We start from the raw sequence: 25,831 nt of genomic DNA, 5'->3' as shown, positions 1-25,831 counted from the left end.
CTGTTTGATTTTCGTTCGAGGTAATTTGATCAATAATTATCTAAATTATGTTGCTAAAAGTAGAATGAGATATTTTTATTTTCTAATTGCCTCGATATTATTTTTTTTTTTTTTTTTTTATTCATTTTTACTTTCTTTTGGGAAGTGACCTTAAAAACGGAGGTCCCACGTCGCGGCAGGCATTGACACACTAACGAACCCTCACTGCTACGACCCTGAGCGCTAAGTATAGGTCTAAATTTGTGGTACTTCACGTACAGCTGATGACATCTCAAAAGAAGTGAAAAATTCTCGACAGAAAATTCATGTTCCTGGCCTTTCCGGAAAGACCCGAGAAGTTGTTATTGCTTTCAAGATATAAGATAAAGATTTTTAAAGAACTTTTTGTACCAAACAAAGTGAGAGAAAATAGAAGACCCCGAAATGACAAAAGAAAAAAAAAATGTGTCTGAAATATTGAACCATAGGGGGTTGAGATGCAATTATCGTGCCTTCTACGTTCGCCATCGTAAATTCTCTTGCAGTGAAACAAAATTATAAAAAAAATCAAAGTTTCATTGACTAGCGTGCAGTTTTACCTGTGAAAATTCCCTCCACATTTTAACATCCCCCCCCCCCCCCCCCCCCGTTGTGTATCAGAATATTTTCAGTTAAAGGATTACCCCCCCCCCCTCCTATACAGGGGCGGATCCGAAACATTTACCAAGGGAGGGACGCGACACTATATTGCACGTTTTCCGCCAATGAAGTTTCCTTTTAAAAACAATATCTGCTTTTTAAAATCAACCAAAAGGAGGGGGGGGGGGTTAAACCCCTGGTCCGTTATTCCCCGCCCCTCTAGATCCGCCACTGATGAGCAGCAACACGCGATCAAGCGAGTGATCTATTCAGGTTTTGTAAGTGACATAATGACCTTCACGCAACATCACAAACGGAGAAATTTCTTCTTTTTTTTTTTTTTTCTTGTTTAAATTGGAATTTCCTTACTTTAAAGGTCAAGTGTAATAAAAATATATTTGAAAATAAAGTTTATAATTCATTAAAACCCGTTTTGAAAAGTTTATTGATGTGCTTTTTTTTTTTTTTAAAATCCAGGTAAATGCGCAAAATACCTATTCAAAAATCGTTGTTTATAGAAACGAATGAAGGAATTGTCGCCCTTTCTTATTACGTCATTTGAGACAATTGTAGTTGTTTACGCTTGTATATCATTGTTTTAATTTCTGTGAGAAATTGCCACTTTTAGCAACACCGTGGATAGTGACGGTGAAATACCGTAGATACACTTGAGTTTAGGGATTCAACCTTTTATGTTTGTACCTGCACCCGTTTCGAAACCATCAGATAGTAATATATCATATACCTAGTAGTGTATCAGCCCTGATACACCTATCTTGGCTAGGGTGAGACAGCTGCAAGTAGGTAGGGCTGTCTCGCCCTAAGGGCCGAGATATCTCTGTCTCGGCCCGTTGTCAAGGGGCTGTCTCGCCCTCAAATTTCAAATGGCCATTTCTTCTTTAATCTTTTGAAATCTAACATAACTACATGAAAAAATGATGTTAGACACAATTTTTTTTTCAAATATAATACTTTTATCCACGACAAAATTCAATTTAAGCAGAAAAATTAAATAAAAACGTTTTCAAAAACAGCGCTAAATTGTAGCGAGTATCTAAGCAAAGGGGGGTAACCCAAGTAACAATTGTTTATTTAGAACAATAGCACGTTTAACTTCATTTAAAAACAAGCAACGTTCTAGGCGACAGAAAACAGTAGAAGGATTATGGAGGGTGATACTTAAGCATTAATAGAAATTCCCGTTCCTAATGGAGATCAAAATGATAATTTACGGTAATTTTGATGTAGAAAACTTCTTTAAAACGATTTCTGAAACCTAAAATCCCGAGGGCTTGGCAATAAAACGAGAAAAGCAGAACCAATATCTTCCAACGTTTTTCAACGACTTATAGATGCTAAACAGATGGGAAACGGTAAAAAAAACTTACTTCAGTATAAGGTAACATTCCCTAAGCAAATAAATAGCAGCATCAGATCTGTAAACATTCCCGTTCATACGATGACGCCACGTCAACAAAGTTCTACAACTCTTACAAATTATATGAAATAATGAAAACGGGCGAGTTTGGTAAATCCGAAAAAAGAAATAAAAATAATTCACTTATTTTCCAATTTTAGTATTCATTGGCAGGCCCCTAGGAGCTGCTTAATAGTATATACATGTACATGAACAGCACAACGATAGATATGACGAGTTTCTCAGCCAAGCAGTTCAGTTAATTGAAACGTCCAGATTCTAGACCACATGAAGGGATGTCCATGATTAATCATCCAATTATTGTGACCAGCAGTGGAATAAAGCTACAAAACCCAGACTTTAGCATGTTTCACAATGCCAATAGTACTGGAAACATAACCATTAAAGTAAACTCACTGAAGGAATAAAGTAGTCAAATATCGTTGTATATAGTATACCATGTATTTATGTTTGGGCCAATCCCCCCCCCCCCCCAATTTTTCAAAAAATGTTTATCAACTTGTTGTGTTTTAGGTATATGATATAAACAATATCACACTCTAATGTTGATCTCGGACCTGTGTTTAGCTAGATATATATTTAATTGAAAAATGCCTTTTTGAAAAAAAAAACAAAACAAAAAAACAAAAAAAAACAACTTATTGTGCAAAATGTTATTTGTATCCCCCCCCCCTCCTTGTTAAAACATCTACATGTAGATACAATATCATAAAATGTAAATTAGGCCTATTAGTGCATGCACTTTCTTCACAACACACGTCAAATGCGAAATTGAAATATTACGGCACAAACTTGTGAAATTTTGCCTTAATGATCCATGATATATTAATTAATATAGCACTTAAAAGCAATTAGGAAAAGGAAAAACTTGTACTTGTTTGCATAATGATCTTGGGGGAAAAAAGCTTTGGAAATTGGACTGACCTCGCAATAAATAAGGTTTTATCAAAATGGGTTTTTAAAATTGAATTAATTTCCAGTTTTACTATATTTTATTTTTTCAAAATAGTATAGTGAAGAAATGAAGTGATGAGTCTGTTATAAATACAGTATGATTCGAAAGATATTTCATTTAATAAAATCAATTTAAACTAGGTAATGGGTGACATTAACTTTTATGTTCTATCGCAAACGCAATGCATACAATGTCGCATTAAAGCATTCAGTGGTGGATGTAGAGAGGGGTGGATTGCATCCCCCCTTTTGAGGTTGAACTTTTTTATAATTAAAATACATCCCTCCACTTGTTTTGTAGAATGTCCAGTTAATCACGTTGCACTTTGTTTGGAGTCAAACAGGATGATACGTCAGGGTTGATGGAAACTTAATCCTCGTTAATATTAAAGTGTCGCTCACTGATCCTTGTGGCTTGTCACAAATCTCAGTGCCTCTTTTCAGTTTCAGTGTCCAAATTCTTCGAAATTTAGGGTCTTTTGGGGAAAGAAACATACTTAATCCCTGTCCCGATTTCACATTGCAGTTCAAAGCAGCGCACTGTACCTTAAATGCAAGACTTTTCTATAATAGATGTAAACAAGCCTATCAATGCAATCGAAAGTTGTCTCAGATGACGTCATAAGCTACGAGCGATAACTCACGTCACAACACATTTATCGATTGCACAGGTAAAAGTTTGATAGCGCCGTGTAATTCACGCCAAGTGATTTTTATCAAAATTGCCATGGAAATTAATCCATAAGTGTACGACAGACATTTTTCTGTATAAAACTCAAGTTTTTGGAAAACCATCGTACTTGACCTTTAAAGTGAGTCAGAGTGTTTGTATTTGTATCGAGGTAATTCAATGAAATAATCAACTAATCAATAATTATAAAATGAAGTATGCTGCTACAAGGGAAATGAATTTTTTTTTTTCATAGTTTGCTTAGATGTAATTTCATTTTTGTTTTCATGCATTTGTTTTCACTTTCCCGTCTTCCTAAGTTTGAATGCTTATAGAAAATCAATACAATATGTTAATATTAAATTCAAACATCAATTTTATCATGTTGCATTTTTACACAATACGGAGAACTGCATTTTATTAAAACTTTTCGCTATTTTTGAGTAAACCAGGGAATGGATAATGCGATATTAAAAGATAATTACTCTGCATTTCTTTTGGGAACCTCCGGGCCCCCACCATGGCGTTTCAATGTGTATAAAAGTACGCGAGAGGACCAATCACTAATATCTAAGGATCATAACTAAAGAGAGAAAACTCTTAATCAAAACTTTCCAATTCATTTTGCCAGAGTTGTCTTTCTTTTATTTTCATTTTAACGGACTAATATTCGTTGACACTCCTACTTGGCATTACTATTTCTGATGTTTAAATTGATAAAACGAATTGATAAAATGGTCAGTTATGGAGTCAAGCCTTCAGTAGCCCCAGCCTGGCAAGAGTAGAACCGACACCTGTAATTACACCCATGTATGTATTGTCTACATTTTAACGTGATTTAGGACGAACAGTCTGATTTCGGATTGAGAAATTCAGCCAATTAAATAGTACACGTGTTACAGCCTAAAACGTCGATACACCCCGATTTGGGGATGTCCTAAATCGTCAGCCGCCAATATTATATTGACGTTTCTAGGATAAATTGCTTGTTGGCGTGGGAGCGCTAAGGCACGTTGCTTGTTTGCACAAAGGCGCGTTGCTTGTTGGCGTGAGAGCGCAAAAGCGCGTTGCTTAATTGTTGGCGTGAGAGCGCGAAAGCGCGTTGCTTGTTGGCGTGAGAGCGCGAAGGCGCGTTGGTTGTTTGCGCGTTGCTTATTGGCGTGAGAGCGCGAAAGCGCGTTAAATTGCTTGTTGGCGTGACGGCGTGTTAAGACTAACGTGCAGTCACGCTTTTGCAAATGGCCCTATCCGGACACCATACAAACTTCATACCATCAATTCAAAGCAATATCAGATCACTTTGTTAAATCAAACCAAAACCGGAGAAAGTTTCTGAGGTCAGTATAATTCAATTTGTGAAAAGAAAAAAATAGGCCCTACTTCATAGAAAGAAAAAAAATGAGACGAAGTGTTTGATTTTCGTTCGAGGTAATTTGATCAATAATTATCTAAATTATGTTGTTAAAAGGAGAATGAGAAATTTATATTTTCTAATTTGCTTAGATATTATTTATTTATTTATTTTTAATTATTATTATTGATTTTTACTTTCCTTTGGATATGACCTTAAAAACGGAGGCCCAGCATCGCGGCAGGCATTGACACGCTAACGAACCCTCACTACTACGACCCTGAGCGCTAAGTATAGGTCTAAATTTGTGGTACTTCACGTACAGCTGGTGACATCTCAAAAGGAGTGAAAAATTATCGACAACAAATTCAATTAATCAGTCAATGTTCACTTCCCCGTCTTCATAAGTTTGAATGTTTTGAGAATCAATAACGTATGTTATTATTGATATCAACCATCAAATCTATTTTGTTACATATTCCAGAGAAATATTTTTAAAAACTGAATACCTTTAAACATCGGAATATTTTAGTTATTATTTGTAGGGAATAAATAATGCGATATTCAGACCATTTAAAAAAACAAACCCAAAAAACCATTGGACTGCATTTTCGGCAGTCAACCTCCAGGTCTCCATCATGGCATTGTTTTAGGTTGGGTCAAGGACATTTTCCTCGATTCCCCGGGGTCTTACGGCACCCCATTCTTAAGGTATTCCATAACGCGTCATACCACTGCAAAACGCCACCGTTTTAAATAAGGTAACCGTTGTATCTACATAAAAGGATCAACATTGAAATAGACAATTTTAACTGGAAATATATAATTATAAATTAATAAATTTTGCTAATAAACTACGAAACGCTTGCTTTAAAGTTACTGCTTGCACCTTTAATTTTGTTTCATATTTGAGGTGAAGTCCGTAAGCTATGATAGAAACTTACTTGACTAGTACACATCGTAAAATGAAAGCTTTCGTTTTCGATAAACTACCCTGAAATTGCAGAAAGAAAGTAAATTGGCGGATCTAAGACAATTTTCTTCTTCGTTTAAGGACAACCTAATATGGTACGATATGAAGTAAACCCGTCGTTTATCGACCTTTCATTTTGATCTTACAAAAGAAATAAGTTCTGATTATTGTTGAATCGAGCGTTCTAGGGTCTTTCCGGCAAGCCGACACGATGCGATTGGTTTACAATATGATCAGAATAAAATATGTGTAGGTTTTGAGTGATTTCTCTACTTATAATAGTTTTGACTAGGTCCATATTCATCACTTTATGAAGATTTATATCTATTTCAGTTAAATGTATATCTCATTCAAGTGCATGTAAATAACCAACCAGATCAAACTCATACCAAAATGGAGGAAACACGAGAGTACGACAAAATAGGTGTCAGAGATACGGACGACTATCAAGAGCTGTCGCGCACTGTCATTGACCAATCTCCACAAGACAGAGCTTCCGCTTATATCAACTTATCGTGATAAAGATAACATTTTTCACACAAATAATTTGTATCTTGTTTTGAGATAACGGTAGTAACACCTGTTACTTAATTGACAATCATATCAAGTTTTTTATGGTTTGGTAGAATAAAGTCATGAAGTGTTATCCGGAAATAAATATATTTTATCGACACTGAAATGGTATGATTATTGTGAACTTTACCTCGTTTTGCGATGGTTGATTCTGATCGGGGCTACATATACAAACCAAATATTCCCCGCAATGTAGATGCACCTAGACAGTTAATGAAATTGATAAAACAAGTCATTTCACTCGGTAGGCGTCAAATATAGTGTAGATTATTCAAAACAGATTGGATAGAAATAAGTAATACTTAGTTGAATGAATGGTACATAAATCTTCGACAAGCATATGTGGATGATCGATAATGATTTGAGAGAGAGAGAGAGAGAGAGAGAGGGTAAACTTCATTTGCAAACAACGAGCTTGTCTTCAAATAATAATAGAAGCTGTTTAATTGGGTTCGGAATTAACTTTTAAAGGAAAAATATGCCTTAAACGGAACTTGTACCAGTATATTCATTCTATGTAAACAAAAAATATCACACGCCTTGTTTACATAACAATGAATCATGAGCTCTGTACCCCCCACATACCTTGACAACTGACATTCAAATTCTTGTTGACCATTAGAAATACTTTTTCTTAGCCTTCTAAACAATAAAAAGGAAAAAAGAAACATAGTTAGAAAAGTTCAGCTCAAACCATCCCTTTAAAAATCATAGATAACATAAAACAAAACTTCAACTAACTTAATAACTTTAAACAAATTGAAACCGTGTATAGTGTTTTATTTTTCGATCTCCTGTAGTCATGATAGTTCCTTCGTAATCAGGTACACTACCACTAGACTACCAGTACGCTATTTCTTCCAATCAGTCATACTATTATCGGACTACAAGTACGAGGTTTCTACTTAATAGATTACACTATTACTGAATTACCTCTACGATACGTGAAAAGTGTTGATCAATCTCAATAATAGCTGAGGTCCTTACATGTGTCAGCCGAATTAGATCGCCGGTGTGTAGGTTAATAGAGCACCCCACTAGATATTCAGGGGTCCCGGGTTCGAATACCGGTGTGGTCTGTTGCATTTAACCCCTCCCGTTATTTCCTGGAACTGACAGGTGAAAATGCCTGCCACGGGGTAAAAATCCTAGGTTGATCTACCCAAGTGCATGCGATTTTGAGCTATCTTCAAATTCAGATATCCCGTGGTGATCAGGGTTAGAATAGATCCTCAGTACCCCTTGCTTGTCGAAAGAGGCGACTAAATGGGGCGGTCCTTCGGATGAGACTGCATAAACCGAGGTCCCGTGTCACAGCAGGAGTGGCACGATAAAGATCCCTCCCTGCTCAATGACCATAAGCGCCGACCATACGCATAACATTTTGCAGCCCTTCACCGGCAGTGGTGACGTCTCCATATGAGTGAATTATTCTGGAGTGAGACGTTAAACAATATATAATCAATCAATCAACCAAATTCGGAGACTTTCCTTATTTGTAATGACAATGACCTTGGCGTGTTGACGTTAATTTGTCGAATCCAAAATCACTGCATGAAAACTATGGTTTCTACGGTTTGGAAACTACGTACTTTATGCGGAAACTTATAAGATAACAAATGGTTTACGCAAGGTTTCAGTTTGGAAACCTCAAGTTTACAAGGGTTTACGGAGTATGTACACCTAGGCCGTCCTCAATTCCAGGTGGTTTAAATAGCGGAAACTTGCTGAAACCTAAGGTTTCTGTACTGTTTCCTCACTACTAAAACTGGTCGCCACCCTAGGTTTCCATAAGGTTTCCACACTACTCACACTACTTTACAGCCTATGTCTATGCAGTGCGGAAGCCTCCAGAAACGTATTAACATGAATAGCCCACCCTTCTCTAAAATATAACGACATGATTGAATCAAGGCCATGTACACCCAGTCACACTTTAGTATTAATGATATATATTCTGCTCCTGAAATTTACAAATCTTTGAGCAAGAGTTTATGCAAACCAATTCTGTTTAAATAAAATATTACTTTAGGATTTCGGGTTTTTGTTCGTTTAGGAAACTAACCGCTAAGGTTTTGAGCAGAATTTCGAAGTTTGTTATAACTGTTTAAGTACTGTCTCAATACTTAGTTCATTGATCCCCATATATATTATGCATTTATCCAGTTAAAGCTATGTTTGTCAATTCAAATTTTAAATGGGTTTGGAAAGGAATTCATGCTGTGGCGGAAATATTGTTTGATAAAATAAAATATCTACCTCTGTCATTTCCTTGTTATCGAGTATTTTGTATATTTTTATACCACTATACACTCATTTCAAAATAATTATTTGCGATTGAAATATCTCTTTCCTGAATTTGGTTGTTATATTTTTTTTCTAAACAGGATTCCTAAATAAAAAAGGTCAACATTACTTTACTGAAATTTTGCATAAAATTTTGGATTTCCGTCAGAAAGTCAGACATTTGATACATAATTCCACTTTCTAATTCTTTTAAGTTTCATCTGAAATTTAAAGGCAAGATTTGGTAACGTGTGCACAATTTTAACTGGATACCCGCTGACCTTATCAGTTAACTGAGTATCAGTTAAAAATATCGCTAGTCAAAAGGGTTATGGAACATAAAACACATTTCATGTTTTTCATTCCTAAGCTAAATTCTTATATTCAGCAACAGTATCAAACAACATGTGTTCTGAAAGTGACTATAATGATGAAAGATGTTACACGATACATGTAACATTAAGACAGTGTGACTAATTGGGATCCGTCCTCGAATCAAAACCCCGGTATTGCAAAATTCACAATCTTCATACATCCTATCCTGTTTTACCTGAATACCTACTGCAAACATAATAATTTTGGCCCCATCCTAGAAATTATCAACAAACTTCATCCCCACCCCCACCCCCACCCGGGTTTAAAGAAATGCAATTTTGGTATAGGATGACCGACTCCTTTTAAGTTTTATTTTAAAATATGAATTGCATTAAAGAAAACATTATTGAAATGTTTTACACATATACACTCATAAGTATATACAATACTAAGTTTGGATTAACCCTGGGTTCAGAACCATTAACCCGGGAGATGTGAAATTACCCATTTTGGCTGAGACCTTCCTGCTCCACATTACTATATATTTAGTTTGTCGTAAATTTAGTTTTTGTGGCGAACATTTTTCTAAAAACTGGTTATTTTTGGAAGTTTTTGGCCCACTTCCAAATCCCAGGAAGTTCTGAAATTTGCAATTTATGTACTCGTGTACCAAAAACACTGCATATCAAACCGGAAAAGAATTAGAATATAACGTAGTTACCAAAAAAGTTCAAAATGTTCAATTGTGAACAAATGTTCACGCTGGTCAACTGGTAAACAATGTACCAATGAATTCGTACAATATATCTAATATGTTTATAACTCACAGATTATATATGATGATATTTAACTACCAACATATCGTATATATCTATACTGCCATTCTATAGGTACATCACTTATTAACTATCAATATTGTTAGAAGGCATGCAAGGTGAAGATAACGTGTGTATCAATGTGATGAGCGAATCGTATCCAATACGTTGAATCGATTATAATCTATAATAGTAAGTAAATTATATGGGTAAAAAGTAGATTTCAACACATTCAAGTTCAATAACGCTATGACTCTATGTTTTCTTTCGAATTATATAACCTCTTCCAAGTAGAACTTAAAATGTACTTCAAAAAAGAAAATGACAGTACAACCTATGTAGCATATTTGTTTCATTTATTTCAATTAACATGCAAACTGTAGAGAAATATTTGAGATAGAAGGTCAGATAAGGAAGTTAAATGTGTGTAAAGCATTAACATGGATCAGAACATTAGATTAATAGGACAAAGATAACACATAACAGATAACGTATAGCAAGACAAAAGCAACAGGCATGTCATAATTTTGCAGATTTAGAGCTTGCTTATAAATATATATACAGTAAAATATCTCTATCTCGAAGTTCAAGGGACTTCGAAAAAACTTCGAGATATCCGGGGGTTCGAGATATCCAAAATCGATCTTGAATTTTTTTTTGAAGGGGGATATATGATGCATAGTATGGGATTTGCGTTATAAACAACAACCCCGTTGCCGTTTCTTATAATGCAAGTTGATTGATATTGTGGGATTTCAAAGGCAAATATTTCGGTGTTTTTTTCTCCATATCTATAAACATCACATTCACAATGTGTTTCAAAATTAAGATGATCGTACAATTTGTATGCTTAGTTTACTGATGTCTAGGCCCGACTAGGATGTAGTTATTGCGTTGTAGTGAAAGAACCTATCACGTAAGAAACAAAAAAGACGGATTTTTAAAAAGAACTTTTTATGTTTATTAAATACAATATCTTATTAAGTACAGCTAATACGCATGCTATTCTATTCAGCATTTTTTATCCATGTTGATAATGTGTTTGGAGGGATTTCGTATTTTTTAGCGATGGCCGCCTTACTGTCAATTCCTTTCTCTACATCTGCAATAGCTTGAATCTTAGTTTCTATGGTATGCGATTTTAACTCTCTTTTAATGCCAGGGATTAGCAGCTTGTCTTTACTGTCTTGAGACATGTTGTCGAATGATGAAAATTTCACGGGTCTCTATTTATATGTTGTTGTGATCCAAAGTGTTTAATTTCTGTTCACTTTGAAGATTTTCGTGTTTTCTATGTTCTAGTTTTAATGATGAGGCGTGTATTATTAAATGCATTATCGTTATTATGAGCATTAACTTCAAGCTCACTTCGACAATTTTGTGCGTTTATCTAACCCACATGTTAATGATATAGCGTGTATCAATCAAAACACCATCCCTGGAATCGGGCGTGTCGGTTCATAATTGGCGGTGGACTGAATCCGTAATGTTGGAAGGCTTCACTAATCACCTGAGCTGTTGAAACAATTATGGTCACCAGTGACTACTCGGAAAAGGCGAGCGTGGATTAGCGGTCATTAATTATAATTGATGTAGCCGCGGGCGGAGACGTGTGTTTTAACGACGCCAGGTATGGTAAGCAGACCGGAAAATTGACTGCACTTCGAGCTAAGCCAGGTGAAATTAGGCATGGGACCTTGAAAATACTTCGACATAAGCGGAGTATTCGAGATTACCGTGTTCGAGATATCAGAAGTTTTTCAAATCATTTATATAGGGAAAACGGCCGGGACCGGCGGTCGACTTCGACTCAAGCGGGGTATTCGAGACAAACCACATTCGAGATACAGATATTTTACTGTATTTGTGATATTTCAGAAATATTAATCGGAAAACAAAGTTCCGTTGTAAAAGTATTTCTTAAAATGCCATTTTAAAACACGATCTCCTTCCTGTTCTCTTTTATCAGGAAAATCTTAATTTAGAATTATTTCTGAAGCAGTGTTCCTGATACTCTCATATGTTTATTGACAATATCTGATCGCTTTATTGACTTAATGTTTTATGTAAAACGCAATGTGTTAGAGACGGAGAATTTCATTACTCTGTTATTTCCAGCATAATATACATTACGTTAAACACACAGCTATGAGATCAAAGCCATAAAGCTAGAATTGTTAAATATCGGACACGGATGTATGAAAATGTGGGTGCTGAAACACGTGTGGGTGCTGCTATTTGCGATAAATTGTGAATGTTTTGGTAAGCCCTCTCAATATCTCTATTTCTCCATTTATCTCCCTTCAATTAGTGAATGTTTTGCTAAGCCCTCTCAATATCTTTATTTCTCTCCCTTAATTTAGTAAACGAAACGATAGTGTAGCAGAAAATGTTAAAGGCATTTTCTTTTTATTACACTTTTATTTGTTTTGTTTTGTTTTAATTTAGGTTTTTATTTGGTGCGAGGATTCCTATTTTCTGTATTTGTTTTTATTTGCCGAGAATAAAAAGTGATATTTGCGTAGCAAAAGAATTCAAAGATTGCCACGACAGAGTTTTATTCCAATGTGATAAATTAGTTATAATAAAACAAGTAGACCTATGAACAATCTTTCTAAAATCATGTTTTTATTAATCAGTGTCTAGCCATGTGATATACAATATCAATAGATTCTTGAATTATATCATCACATTTATAAAGTACTCACCACTATCAATAATCTTTATTTAATATTCATAAAGCGGAGGAATACGTGCTGTCTTACTTCTACATTATCCCCTACATTTCTCTCAGATGGGCTATTTTACTCTACCCGTAATATGCTTATATATACTCCAATGTGATTATTGCACCCAGTGACTTTCTAGCTAGATCGGACTGGGCTGATAGTAATGTATAGGGAATGTGTATTTTTCGAAAATATTACAGTATATTTACTCTGCAAAACCTACTCCATTTGTATCAAGTATTCATGCTTGGTTGCGACACACTCCACTCGTGCCAATCAAGATGTCTCCAATGAGGATGTTATCAGAATCAAATAGTGCTTCCTGTTTTGAATGATTGACTGGTCAGATGTTTTGCAGTTTATTAAAATCAAGAATCTGATCAGGAAGTACAATTTATGTATGGTTTCATATCAAACATGAATACTATTCAAATATAAAATACATTATGACATACATTTGGACGAAAATACGGATATTATTCGCGCAATCCTAAATAGACAGTTAATAACACACACGCATAACACCTGTCTTTGAGAATCACATAACCGCTTAAGGTCAGTTTGTGTATACATAATCAAATTAACAATATATAGAAGGAGATAGTTATACTTAGATGCTTTATATACCTCTGGTATCTTCTTCAAGAGTAACATTGATGTTTTTCTTCGAAAGTAATATTAGTTTTGGTTTGGACATCAACAAAATCAATTACTGGTATGGAATAACAGGCCTTTCTTTAAGGTAGATAAACAGTACATGAAATGCCTACCTTAAACGCTTCAGAAAAAAATCTTTAAGTTACGGTATTTTTTTTATAAATGTAAGTCAAAATCCAAGATCAAGATTATGACGTCAAAATCAAAAGGAAAAGGTCTTGTCAGAAGGAAGACATATGTGAAATATGTGTCACTCCCTATACCAATAATATGTGAAGGTTAGGCTTGACATCAAACTTTTAAAACTTCGGTCAAACTATACGATGAAGGTAACAAGTTAAAAAGCCATGGCGTCAAATAAATTTTCTTCGCATAGGTGATCTTAAAACAAAGCATGAAAGCGCTGCAATAAAGAGTTCAGAAGATATTGTCCAGGTTAGATTTCCCTAAAGGTACGTCAAACTCCCTGATGAAGGTCACATGGTGAAACATATATATATATCTATTTCTTTCCTTTCATTTGCTTTATTTGATTCATTTAAAACACGTATTAATTAAAAATTATACATATCTGAGGATTATAAAATGAAAGCGCTTGCGTTAAATTTTTAACTTTGTGTACTATTTATTTTATTTCTTTTAATATATATATATATATATATATATATATATATATATATATATATATATCACTATAATCCAACTTAAAATTGTTCTGCGTATAATCAGTTTTTAAATCGAGGTAAGCTAATGACAAACAAGTTGATGGTACAGGGGTTTCAACAGCCTCGATTGAAGTCAGCATTTCGCAAATTATATGGACGTTATGACGATCTAGTACGTCAATGCAATCTCGCATTGGGCTAAATGATGTCTGACGTGTTTGATACCGATTGCTAGGCCGTTCTTGGGACACTGATTTTCACTACGGATAACTCCGTTTACCTGATCAGGATATAGGGTTACGGCGGGTGTGACCGCTCAAGAGAGGATGCCTACTTCTCCAAAGCACCTGATTCCACCTCTGGTGTGTCCAGGGGTCTGTATTTGCCCAACTATCAATTTTGTATTGCTTATAGGAGTTGTTAGATTGATCACTGTTCGTTATCTTCACCTTGCATATCCGAGTAAATCAAAGATATTTTCTTGAATTATATCAACACAAATTAAGTCAGAGTATGTTAAATTCCGTAAAATGCGGATATGATGAGTAACGGAATATTGATTTTATATTATCTAGTTGATCTTGTTGATGAATTTGGAGGCAAGGCGACGATGAGTGAGCGTCCTTTTTATGATTACGTGGCTTCCAATGCAATTAATGGAGATACAGGCGCCCAGAAATCATGCGCCGTCATGGACGTCTCAGGGGGATATCAAAGTGTCTGGTGGAAAGTGTGGCTGCAGAGGAATTTCAACGTTGCTGAAATAAAGATCCATTTTCAACCAGCTAGTAATGTTTTCACTATATGAGTAAATGGGAAAATACGTTAAAAGCAGAATGCAACACACAAACATGAAATTGAAATAAATAATAATTGTTGTTTAACACCCACTACCCCATGCTTGAGGTTTTAGTCGTGTGGAAAATGAGGCATATATTGGAAATACAGTGTGAAATCAACTTCTCTTTCAGTTCCCTCACCTTTTTGTCGAAATACTATGCTACCTGTCTGAAACATGACTTGACGAATTTAATAATATCTAAAATTATTTGTTTCAGCGATATATTGGTCAACAGGATTTTCAATATACGTTTTTGACAATGAATCCTTTATACCCCCTAATAATGTGACAGAACATCTAGTGTACCATCATGACCCATCTACCGGATGTCTACTACAGCATATGAATATAACCGTGCACAGCACAGCACACGGCATCGCTTTCTATAACACTAGACAAAGGGTCCTACAATCCAACTGTAACGACAAAAATGAAAATAGACAGTTCGTAGAGATTTGTGAAGTCAATGTACTAGGTACGATCGCTATCTTTCTGTCTCTCTTTTCATTTCAAATATTAAATGTTTGTATTACTACTTCATTTAAACATACTATGACAATCTTAGATACGTAATATGCGATTACTTGATCATTCCATAGCCTAGATATTCTATAAACTATAAGTTAATTATAACAACGCTGTTGAATGTTAGGTTGTGATGCCACGCGATACAGTGAAAATTGTTCTCATGAATGTGACAGAATATGTCTAAACCAACACTGTGATGCCTATAATGGTGAATTTATATATGGATGTAGTGAACCGCATCGTGCTGGACCACATTGTACAGGTATTGTCGGAATTATTTTACCCTTCATAATTTAATGCACAAATCCAATATGAAATTTACAGAAAATAGCAACAACAATTAGAGTTGGGTACCGCAGAAAATAAATGTACCGCGGTATACCGTGGTATTTGCAAAATACCGCGGTACATACCACGGTATACCGCAGATTTAATCTTTTAATTTTATGATTCAATTTTAGTGGATTTTAGTTGCGATTTATTGTAAATAATGAACAGTTATTAGTTTATTGATTGTAAATTGCACTTAATTTATTCAAATATAAATAATAAGGAAAATATCTTATTTAAATCTATTTTGAAACCAGTTAACAGAACAAAAGTCTAATCGATACATAAAAGTTAGCATATATTGTACATACAATATAGTAGTCTCTCTGTATCATGACTAGAATCGACTGTGACTGGACTACTGACTGGAACGACTATCAAAATAACTAATAGGGGGAAACCTGTGGAATTTATTTGACACGATCTCAAAGTCTAGAAGTTCTTACACTTGGAGTCGGGAATGACGAGAACTTTTACCTGTTGGATACGTCTGTCCAGAACATGTGCGCACGAATGTGTTCTTGTTCTTCGACCACAATTCCTATATTCTTGCACCTCAAACCCATTAACTCGACGCTCATAATCGGCAGGAATTTGTACTCGCGCGAAGAACGGTGGTTTCGAACACACATGTCTGCATCGGCCATTTTATTTTATTTTTTATTCGGGGTTTGCCTAATAAGCAGAAATGGTATTCGACCCACATAAACCAAACAACATAATAACATTTTTTATAATCTACCTTGTATATTAAAATAATTACTTAATGAAATGTTTCCTATTATTTTTCTCTTTAATTTTGATTTGTTTTCACATCATTAATAATCAAATCATCGCGTTTTATACTTCGCATGTTTTACCGATTGTGTGCAGTTATTAGACATACCTTTCATTACATTACAACGAGGGATCTATGTAGATAAAGTGAGTCACTGTGTACACAAATTTCTTTAATTATTTTTTCTTGTTTGAATTTTATATTTTTGTTAAGAGTTATCGGACTTGAATATACCGGTATTTCGCCTCGTGTACCACGGTACATACCGCTACCAGAAAAATACCGGTACACCGGTATACCGGTAATACCGCGCACCTCTAACAACAATATCACATCGACACGCGTGTCATACACCATAGAAGTTTGATTTGATGTAAAATATCCCATTGACAAAATGAAAACTGACTTTGGCAATCACCTTTAAACATTCTGACAATGTCATAAATAAGACATGCTTTCAATGGAGTAGGCCATAAATATAAAAAGATGCTGAATAGCACAGGATTCCTGCAAGCTGCAAGCCATGACAACGTTAGATAACTCTATAACAATGTCTCCACTCCGCAATAATAATCATAACTCCTGATCAGATAAAACAGAAAAATTACAAAAAATGCAATTATGAAACACGCGGATGTTTACCTAACCCCATCCCTGGTATATCCAGGGGTCCGTATTTGCCAAACTTTTTTATTTTGTATTCATTTTTGGAATTACAGAATTGATCAGTATTCGGTATACTCGCCTTCCACGTACATAACCACAGTTCACCGTGCTGTGTACCATGCCAGCGTGCATTTAAAGAAATAAAAAAAATCAATAGTTCACCAAGTTTTGATCATATTGTTTTAACTTTGAAAATATGTAACATCCTAAAGATTACAAAACATATGTAAAATGATTTGAATTCGCCACCCCCAATTTTGTATCTTATTATAGACTGCCAAAAGGGATACTATGGAGTAAAATATACACATAAATGTGGTCACTGCATCGACAAACACGACTGTAATAAGACAACTGGCGTTTGCTTCAAAGGATGTCTGCCGCACTGGAACGGGCCGAAATGTGATGGTTAGTATTTCAATTATTTACATTTGGTGATATAAAAACGTTACATATGAATTTAACGTTGTGCTTCCCATATATACCTGTAGCAATCAGCTGTGTTCGATCGCTGGTGCCAAGATAGTTCAGTTGGTAGAGTAAATGACTAGAGATTCAGGAGACCAGGGTCCGAATTTCGGTCTGGTCGGATGTTTTCCCTTCTTGTTATAGTGAGTACCGTAGACTAAGATCTGAGTTGATGTCTGCAAGTATGAAGGCATTTAAAGAGGAGTGAACGTAGCAGTCAGTCGCGTTACATTTTCTCCATTCCCGATACACACCATTGTAAACCACTGCTGTAATGTTCTTGATTTCATTTGGAAATTCGACATTCTTACTGTTTGCTAATGTTTGGTAGTTTTTTCGACTGCACTCTCTTATATGTATGCTCGTTTGTAATTTTTGCTGACGGATATTACGAAAGAAACTGTTCGTTGCGTTGTGGTCATTGTAAAAACAACATGCTCTGCAGCCAAGATGGATTATGTCTTGATAACTGTTCCGACGATGGACATTGGAAATATCCAACATGTCATGGTAAATAAAGGATATCCATTGATCGTTTGGTATGAATTGTAGCGAACGAGGTGTGTGATTTCTATCTCTGATGGGGTAGAATAAAAAGTCTACCATAACTACCCTAAAGGGATTAAAAAACCCAACTCAGCAGCACTCATTTATATGGTAACATGTAAAACATTGCATTGCTAAGAGCAGAAAACAGCATACTCGTCAACATATTTCACATTTAGGCAAGATACGAGATAATCTAAATTCCCTTATTCTCAATACCTATCAATAGTCATGGTGTAAAAGAAATCTATACAGTTTTTCAGGAGAATTAATGTACTAGTACGTTCGAAAATGTCCGGATAAACAGACAGACAATAGACGCAATACTTTCATTATACATATCCCAAGGCGTACTACACGCTTCGTTCTCGATTAGAATCGTTCCGTTCTGTTCCCACATCACACATTTCCGTTCAATTCATACAGTGTTCCGTCCTCAGACCAAATTGCTCCGTTCTCAGATCGAGCCGTTCTGTTCTCATTTAAAACCGCGTTGGTTCCATCAAACTGTATGTTTCCGAATCCACAGTACACGACACGAGTTTTATGCGTGTTCCACGCAACGCGGTGGAACAAATTTGCCCCAAACACGGTGGACCTTTAAAATTGTCGGCACCTTTGAAGTCCTATTTTTCCGGGCGAGCTAGACATTGAAGTCCACGGAGGATCTCCGTGGATGCCACCGCGCATCTCCGTGGATGTCACCTGTACCTCCGTCGATGCCACCGTGTACCTCCGTGTGATAAAACAAAGAAATAATTTCCGAAATGATTCACCCAAAAAACCTTTTCGCTTGGCCAGCATGCATGCCCCCACCCCATTACTTATTTAGAAATTAGCTATAAATCATTCAATTCTTGTAATTGTTGTTTAATGATACGTTGGTGTTTTCGGTACATATCCGTATGTAGACTTCCCAGCAGACGTTCACACCTTTTTATGAAACGCCCAAATTCTCGACATCCTGTATATAAACACCTGTGTTATTCCTACCACTCGTCGGTACATTGTTTCACGGCACGTGCATGCAGCACAATTTCACCAAATAAAAGAAGGGTCATGAACAACGACAATCACATGCCAGTAATTTCAATTTGATAAACAGCAGTTCAAAGAAATGTGTACCATAAGCAATAGTTTATTTTTACGTAAATTTTTCATTGTAATTAGGAATATGTGATTAAGGTCAGCTATATACAAGTACATGTTTACATTGGATATGAATTTCATTATGTGCTCAACGTGAGCAAAGAATCAAAATTTTATCACCTAAATAAATAAATATTGAAAACATCTTTACTTTTAAACAAACCTTTAGAAAACTCCGTACTTTCATTAAGAAAATAATAAAATAAAATGTGCTCCCCTACCTAGAATACCCATACTTCACATTAATAATAACACGTCTTTTTTAGTTTTTTTTTTCTAACTTGATAAATAATTTATTACACTCATGTATTATTTACTAAATGTATATATAACACCTTTTTGTCTTATATTTTTGTATACCATTGCATAATGGTGATGAGATCCAATAAATTGAATTGAGTACATGTAGTCTTGAAATATCACAAAGTAAAGAGTTGACAACGATTGAAATAAAAATGCAGACGTTTTCTCGTTTATTCAGTAACTCAATAACTTGCGCGTCTTCTGAATGACAGTTGTAAAACAAACGTACTAGGTTTTGGTCAGTTATAACATAATACGGGGGTAAAATTCATCTAATCTCCGCTAACAATGGGTTTTGAGTCAACTGTGCCTTCGTGGACGAATAATCTCGACTAGCGAAGATGGGAAACCTAGATAGTCCGCTTGCATTAACATGTATTATGAAGGTGCAATCGAAGAATTATCCAGTAAATCCAATGATGTTGCAGTATATATAGCATGTATTTATTTCATTTTTGACTGAGAAGGAGATAGACAGCTAAGCACGTAACATCGTTTTAGAAGGGGGGGGGGGGGACTCATTCATTAGTCCTAACCCGGACCAGCCAAAAAATTTAACATTGAAAGAAAACAAAATGGGAAGTAAAAAAAAATATCACAATGAAAGGGGATGGATAATTAATCAGAAAGAAATTGTACTTTCAAGATTTATACTGAACGTATTAAACTTCCCGTATCTGCATACATTCATGAATATTATAATCAATGATTACCAATGCTCTCTCTCTCTCTCTCTCTCTCTCTCTCTCATTATCTAATGCATCTAAAGATTAAATTAAAGATTTTAATAATCGATAGCGTATATGAACAAAAGCTAATAATCGTTAAGTCATTTCTGTTTATATGTATATTAGTTGTTTTTTTTTTTCATGAACTAGTTGCATTTGACACCGAGGATTTACTTCCTTAAATAGTGATTACAAGCACGTAGAATCGGAGAGGGTGTACTTTGAAAACTTGAAAGGTTTTCGTAATCGGACAATTTAAGCACCATTTTTGTTGTTATTTTATTGTTTATCAAGAAATTTTCACAACTTAACCGGCAACATACCTCTTCTGATACATTGAAAAATATAAGTAATGTTAGCACGGGGCTCTATAAAGTCCATTCTGCAGTTTGGTCATACTTCGTCATTCAATAACTTATTCAAAATAAAAAAAAAAATGTTTGTCGGGTTAGCGGTACTATGATGTATGACTATAACAATTGCCTGTGTATAACTTGTACATTCCTTGCAAATTCGAAGGGGTTTTCGCCTCAGTAGAACAATGGAGGTCAGCTAATCCGTGTATTGGAAATCAACAGAAGTGCTTAGCTTCTTGCGGAAAGTGTGAAATATATTGGGTCGGCGCAAGATACCCGTGATCTTAGACTAGAACTGATATCGCGCCGACCCAATATATTTCACACTTTTCATGAGAAGTCAAAACCCAAACTAGTTAACTGTAATTTAGTTATACTGTGACAAGACCCTAGCAATTTGCATGGTATATACTTATTATACAAAAATCATTGCATTATCCAGACACTCCCGATGAACATTTTTTTTTAATGAAAACCTCTATTAAAGTATATCGAACATAAGTCTCGGTCAAATGTAATTAACTCGGGATTTTAAAAATAAATAATTCCATTTTTTGTATTTTTGCTTCTATTAATTACGTAATAAATTAATTCCAATTTGTTAATCATCGATAATGCTCTAATTTATATATTGGATCAAGTTATATTTGTCAAGATGCATATCAACACAATATGATGGAGGTTATTATGTTAAACAGCGCATTTGTCAGAGAGAGAGAGAGAGAGAGAGAGAGAGAGAGAGAGAGAGAGAGCACATCGGTAATTATTAAATATCCCTATCACATGTTGTACATGTATGTTTTTCATTTACTGAATATATAAATTCGCATTCAAAACAGGAATTGCCTGCAAGTACGCATTATTTAAACATAGAATTTAAGAATATTTTAATGAAGAAAGAAGATTAAAAGAAAAAAATTCAAAACCAGGTTTTCTTAAAAACATAATATGTAGTGTTTGGTATCGTTGGAATCGGTTCAATATGCTGAAAAACAATATAAGTATCAGGGGGGAAATTATTGACATTTTTTCTTTTTCTTAAAATTCCACCCTTATCTTGATTATTTGGCTTGCGGCACATTTTCACATCTCCCGCAAGGCGCCCGTGGCCAGAACAAAGCTCTTAGCAGCTGTGTGTATTCGCAAATAACACACACCGTGGAACACGGAGGACAGGGTGTATCTCCGTGGATTTTCCACCGTGGTCTTTCCACGGTGGGTTGTATAAAACTCGTGTCGTGTACTGTAATTCGGAACTCTCCTAGCATGATTGAGTCGTTTATATCAACATGCTGCTCAGTTAGGGACAGAGAAGTTATTTTTTGGATGAAAAAGATAACATCAATGTGTCATAGTCAATGTTTATTCAGGATCAGATTGCAACTTGGTTTCAAAAGAAACAAAACGTCAAATTACACGCTCATTGTAAATGCGATTAAGTCTTAAATTCAAAAAACAAAACCACATATTGACATAATTGTTGGAAAAGAGGAATTATTTAGGTGTTTACCTGGCCATGATATAGGACTCATGGTGGGTGTGACCGGTCGACAAATGATGCTTACTACTCCTATGCACCTGATCCCACATCTGGTACAACCAGGGTAAGTGTTTGTCAAACTATCTATTTTGTATTGCTTATAGGAGTTACGAGATGTGTCACTGTTCGTTATCTTCACCCTGCATTCATCATTTTTATCCATCCTTTACTTTGGCAAGAAAAAAGAAATCTATCTAAAATCGTACGCGTGGATAAATCTCAATTAAGTAAACATTTATGTCACTGTTCGTTATGGTCAGCTGTCCTTCAGTTGTTGTTTTCAAGTGCGAGTGTGAATTGAGAAGCTATGAATAACTAATGCAATGCTGTTTTACTATACGAATGAATGGACACGGAGTCCAAGATCAGGTACAATTAGCCTTCTTGGTATATCTCTCTGGGTCATTAAGTATAAAAACAACTACTTACATGAGCTGTATATTACATGGATACCATTACATATCTGTATCGTCAATTTGTTCAATGCGAGCACAATCCCTTAAAAAAATAAGAAAATGCCCAGCGTGACTTGTTTATAAACGTTATTCAATTATTTCTTTAAAACAACAGCTCCGTATATTTTTTATGTTAAATCATTTTGAAAATATAACTTGCATCATGATAAATCATAGGGGCCTCCGTGGCTGAGTGGTTAGAGCATTGCGCTCAAAATCACACGGCCTCTCACCTCTGTCGGCGCGGGTTCGAATCCCGCTCGCACCGGTAAGTGAGCAAGTTTCCCAGTTTACTTTCGGAAGGTCGGTGGTCTCTTCCCAGGTACATTGTATCTGGGTTCTCTCTTCCACCAATAAAAACTGGGTTCCACCATATAACTGAAAAATTGTTGAGTGTGGCAGAAAACATCAAAACAAACAAAACATGATAAATCATCAATGTCATTCACATTGCGCATGTACATCAATATTGACTATATTATTTACTGGGAACCTTTCACATATCTTAAAGCATACTATCACACCAGTAGAACGGTGTACGAACGTTGAATGACTTAGGAACGAACAGTTTTGATTGGGACACGAACGGTTAAGGTTTGAACGGAAAGATTCGCAGCAAGAACGAAGCGCTTTCTATCGAGAACGGGACGCTTTAAGATGGAGAATGAACAGCTTAAGACGGGAGCGAACGGTTTGGCCTTGATTTCAAATTCCGTATTTCGATCGATTCTTTTTATGCCGAGACATTGGGATCAAGAAAGATGAGAAATAGAGAATGAATTGAAGTTTTCAAACGATTTATTTGAAAATGTTACCGTTATAAAATAAAAAGAAATGGGGAATGAAAATGAAATGAAGCATGATATATTTATTTATCCGGAACTTAAGCTCAGAAACAATAATTACCTGTGTAACGTTATTGATACAGACAGTCTTTTAAGAATAATTCTGCTGGGACCTGTTCAGGATTTGTAACGCTGTGTTATCTCAGAGACACTACTCTTTTTATTTTGGGTGCAGCATGCTTTGTGATGACACAGGTCTTAAAAGTGAATAATAAGTAGAAAACTGTCCAATATGCCAGATTTCGAATGGGCCAGTACTAGTCTGAAAATTTTGCGCCTTAAAACTTAAGCGTATAACCGTAATTAGATTGCACACTACCTGACAATGTCCACGAAATCAGGCCACTATTCACGGTATAGCAGTTTTCAGTTTGCCGTTCATGTAATGCACTACGTTTTCGATTATTGCGTTTGAGGAGAAGAAACAACGTGCATTCAAAACCTTGCCCTTAAATTGTCGCACAGGAAAAAAATTAGAACATTTGATTTGGAGCGCGAATTGACTTCCTAATAATCAAGTTTATTTACTGCATAAGATATCAATAAATATAACTGATCCACCATATTATTAAAAACAATGATAAATTCATTGGAATTACATATATCGTTAATTCAATTCATGTGCATAACAATTCAAACACCCATTTAAAAAGTCCTTCCTCTTTGTTATAATATTTAATTTTGATTCCCCGTGTGTTTGCAGAATTTCATCTAGTAGATAAAAAGGAAATAAAGATCAAAACATTATATACATGTAGAAAATTTGCATAACATAATCTTTAGTATTGTTCTTTATTTTTAGTATCTCCTGACTCGAGCAGTTTAACATTTACCAAATATGGTAAGGCGTCATTTTGGATCATTATCATCAGTACATCATTATCATTAGTCAAAATGTTCTATCACATTGTGTAATTTCAGAGAAAGGTTCCTCCAGTGGATTGCACATTGCTATAATCGCTGTTACCTCAACACTCCTGGTCATTTCCGTATTGGTGAACGTTATTCTAGTTTTCCGCAAACAGAGACGGCAATCCTCAACACAGCATGTAAATAACCAACCAGAACAAAATCATACCGAAATGGAGGAAACACGAGAGTACGACAAAATAGGTGTCAGAAATACGGACGAGTATCAAGAGATGTCGCCCACTGTCATTGACCAATCTCCTCAAGACAGAGCTTCCGCTTATATCAACTTATCGTGATAAGTAGCGCATTTTCTCACACAAATAATTTGTATCTTCTTTTGAGATAACGATAAGGACACCTGTTACCTAATTGACAATCCTATCAAGTTTTTTTTTATGGTTTAGTAGAATAAAGTCAAGAAGTGTTATCCGGAAGTAAACATATTTTATCGACACTGAAATGGTATGTCTAGTCTGAACTTTACCTCAAGGATTGTACCATGTTTTTGTTTATATATAGATTGCTTATTATAGAATATAACGTTTAAGACAAAATGAGTGGTGCCAAACTCTAGAAGCTGTTTAATTGGGTTCGGAATTAACTTTCAAATAAAAAAAATATGCCTTAAACGGAACTTGTACTTGCATATTCAGTCTATGTAAACAAAAAATGCCACGCGCCTTGTTTACATAACAATGAATTCTGAGCTCTGTATCTCCCAAACACCGTATTAACTGACACTCAACTTCTTGTTGACCGCCAGAAATACTTCATCTTAGCCTTCTAAACAATAAAAAGGAAAAAAAGAAACATAATTTGAAAAGGTTCAGCTCAAATCCTGCCCATGTCCCTTTCAAAATCATAGATAACATAAAACAAAACTTCAACTAACTTACTAATGTTAAACAAATTGAAACCGTGTATAGTGTTTTATTTTTCGATATTCCATAGTCATGATAGTTATTTCTTAATCAGTTACACTGTCACTGGACTACCAGTAAGATATTTCCTCCAATCAGTTTTACTATTACCGTACTACAAATACGAAATTTCTACTTAATCGATTACACTATTACCGAACTACCTCTACGATACGTGAAAAGTGTTGATCACTCTCAATACTAACTGAGGTCCTTACATGTGTCAGCCGAATTATATCTCCCGTGTCCAGGTTGATATAGCACCTCACTAAAGATTCAGGGGGGCCGGGTTCGAGTGTCAGTGTGGTCCGTTGCATTTAACCCCTCCCGTTATTTCCTGGAACTGACAGGTGAAAATGCCTGCCACGGGGTAAAAATCCTTGGTTGATTTACCCAAGTGCATGCGATTTTTAGTTATCTTC

At 35.3% G+C, this 25,831-nt stretch overlaps 1 protein-coding gene across 2 annotated transcripts; it reads left to right on the top strand.

Annotated features, from left to right (window-relative positions):
- The first annotated feature begins 14,145 nt into the window (after positions 1–14,145).
- On the top strand, positions 14,146–25,031 carry LOC125660827 (uncharacterized). Of its 2 annotated transcripts, XM_056146759.1 has the most exons (4): positions 14,619–15,360; positions 15,538–15,675; positions 17,461–17,595; positions 24,499–25,031. In XM_056146759.1, the coding sequence occupies exons 1-4, from the start codon at positions 15,228–15,230 to the stop codon at positions 24,783–24,785; spliced, it is 693 nt and encodes a 230-aa protein (XP_056002734.1). In that variant the 5' UTR covers positions 14,619–15,227; the 3' UTR covers positions 24,786–25,031. The 2 variants fall into 2 exon arrangements, with proteins under 2 accessions (XP_056002735.1, XP_056002734.1); XM_056146760.1 differs by lacking the exons at positions 17,461–17,595; positions 24,499–25,031 and having other exon boundaries at positions 14,146–14,832; positions 15,103–15,661.
- The last annotated feature ends 800 nt before the right edge of the window (positions 25,032–25,831 follow it).

Source organism: Ostrea edulis, chromosome 8, assembly GCF_947568905.1.
Source record: "Ostrea edulis chromosome 8, xbOstEdul1.1, whole genome shotgun sequence".
Classification (NCBI taxonomy): domain Eukaryota; kingdom Metazoa; phylum Mollusca; class Bivalvia; order Ostreida; family Ostreidae; genus Ostrea; species Ostrea edulis.
The sequence above is the reverse complement of the archived record's forward strand: the minus strand, read 5'-3'. Positions and strand labels throughout refer to the sequence as shown.

What these genes read in the sequence shown, in the direction of transcription:
- LOC125660827 (XM_056146759.1), top strand. Translation starts at nt 15,228, where the DNA reads ATGAATATAACCGTGCACAGCACAGCACACGGCATCGCTTTCTATAAC. An exon ending in TTGTGAAGTCAATGTACTAG is followed by an intron (nt 15,361 to 15,537) that starts GTACGATCGCTA and finishes GTTGAATGTTAG; the next exon opens with GTTGTGATGCCACGCGATAC. An exon ending in GAACGGGCCGAAATGTGATG is followed by an intron (nt 17,596 to 24,498) that starts GTTAGTATTTCA and finishes GTGTAATTTCAG; the next exon opens with AGAAAGGTTCCTCCAGTGGA.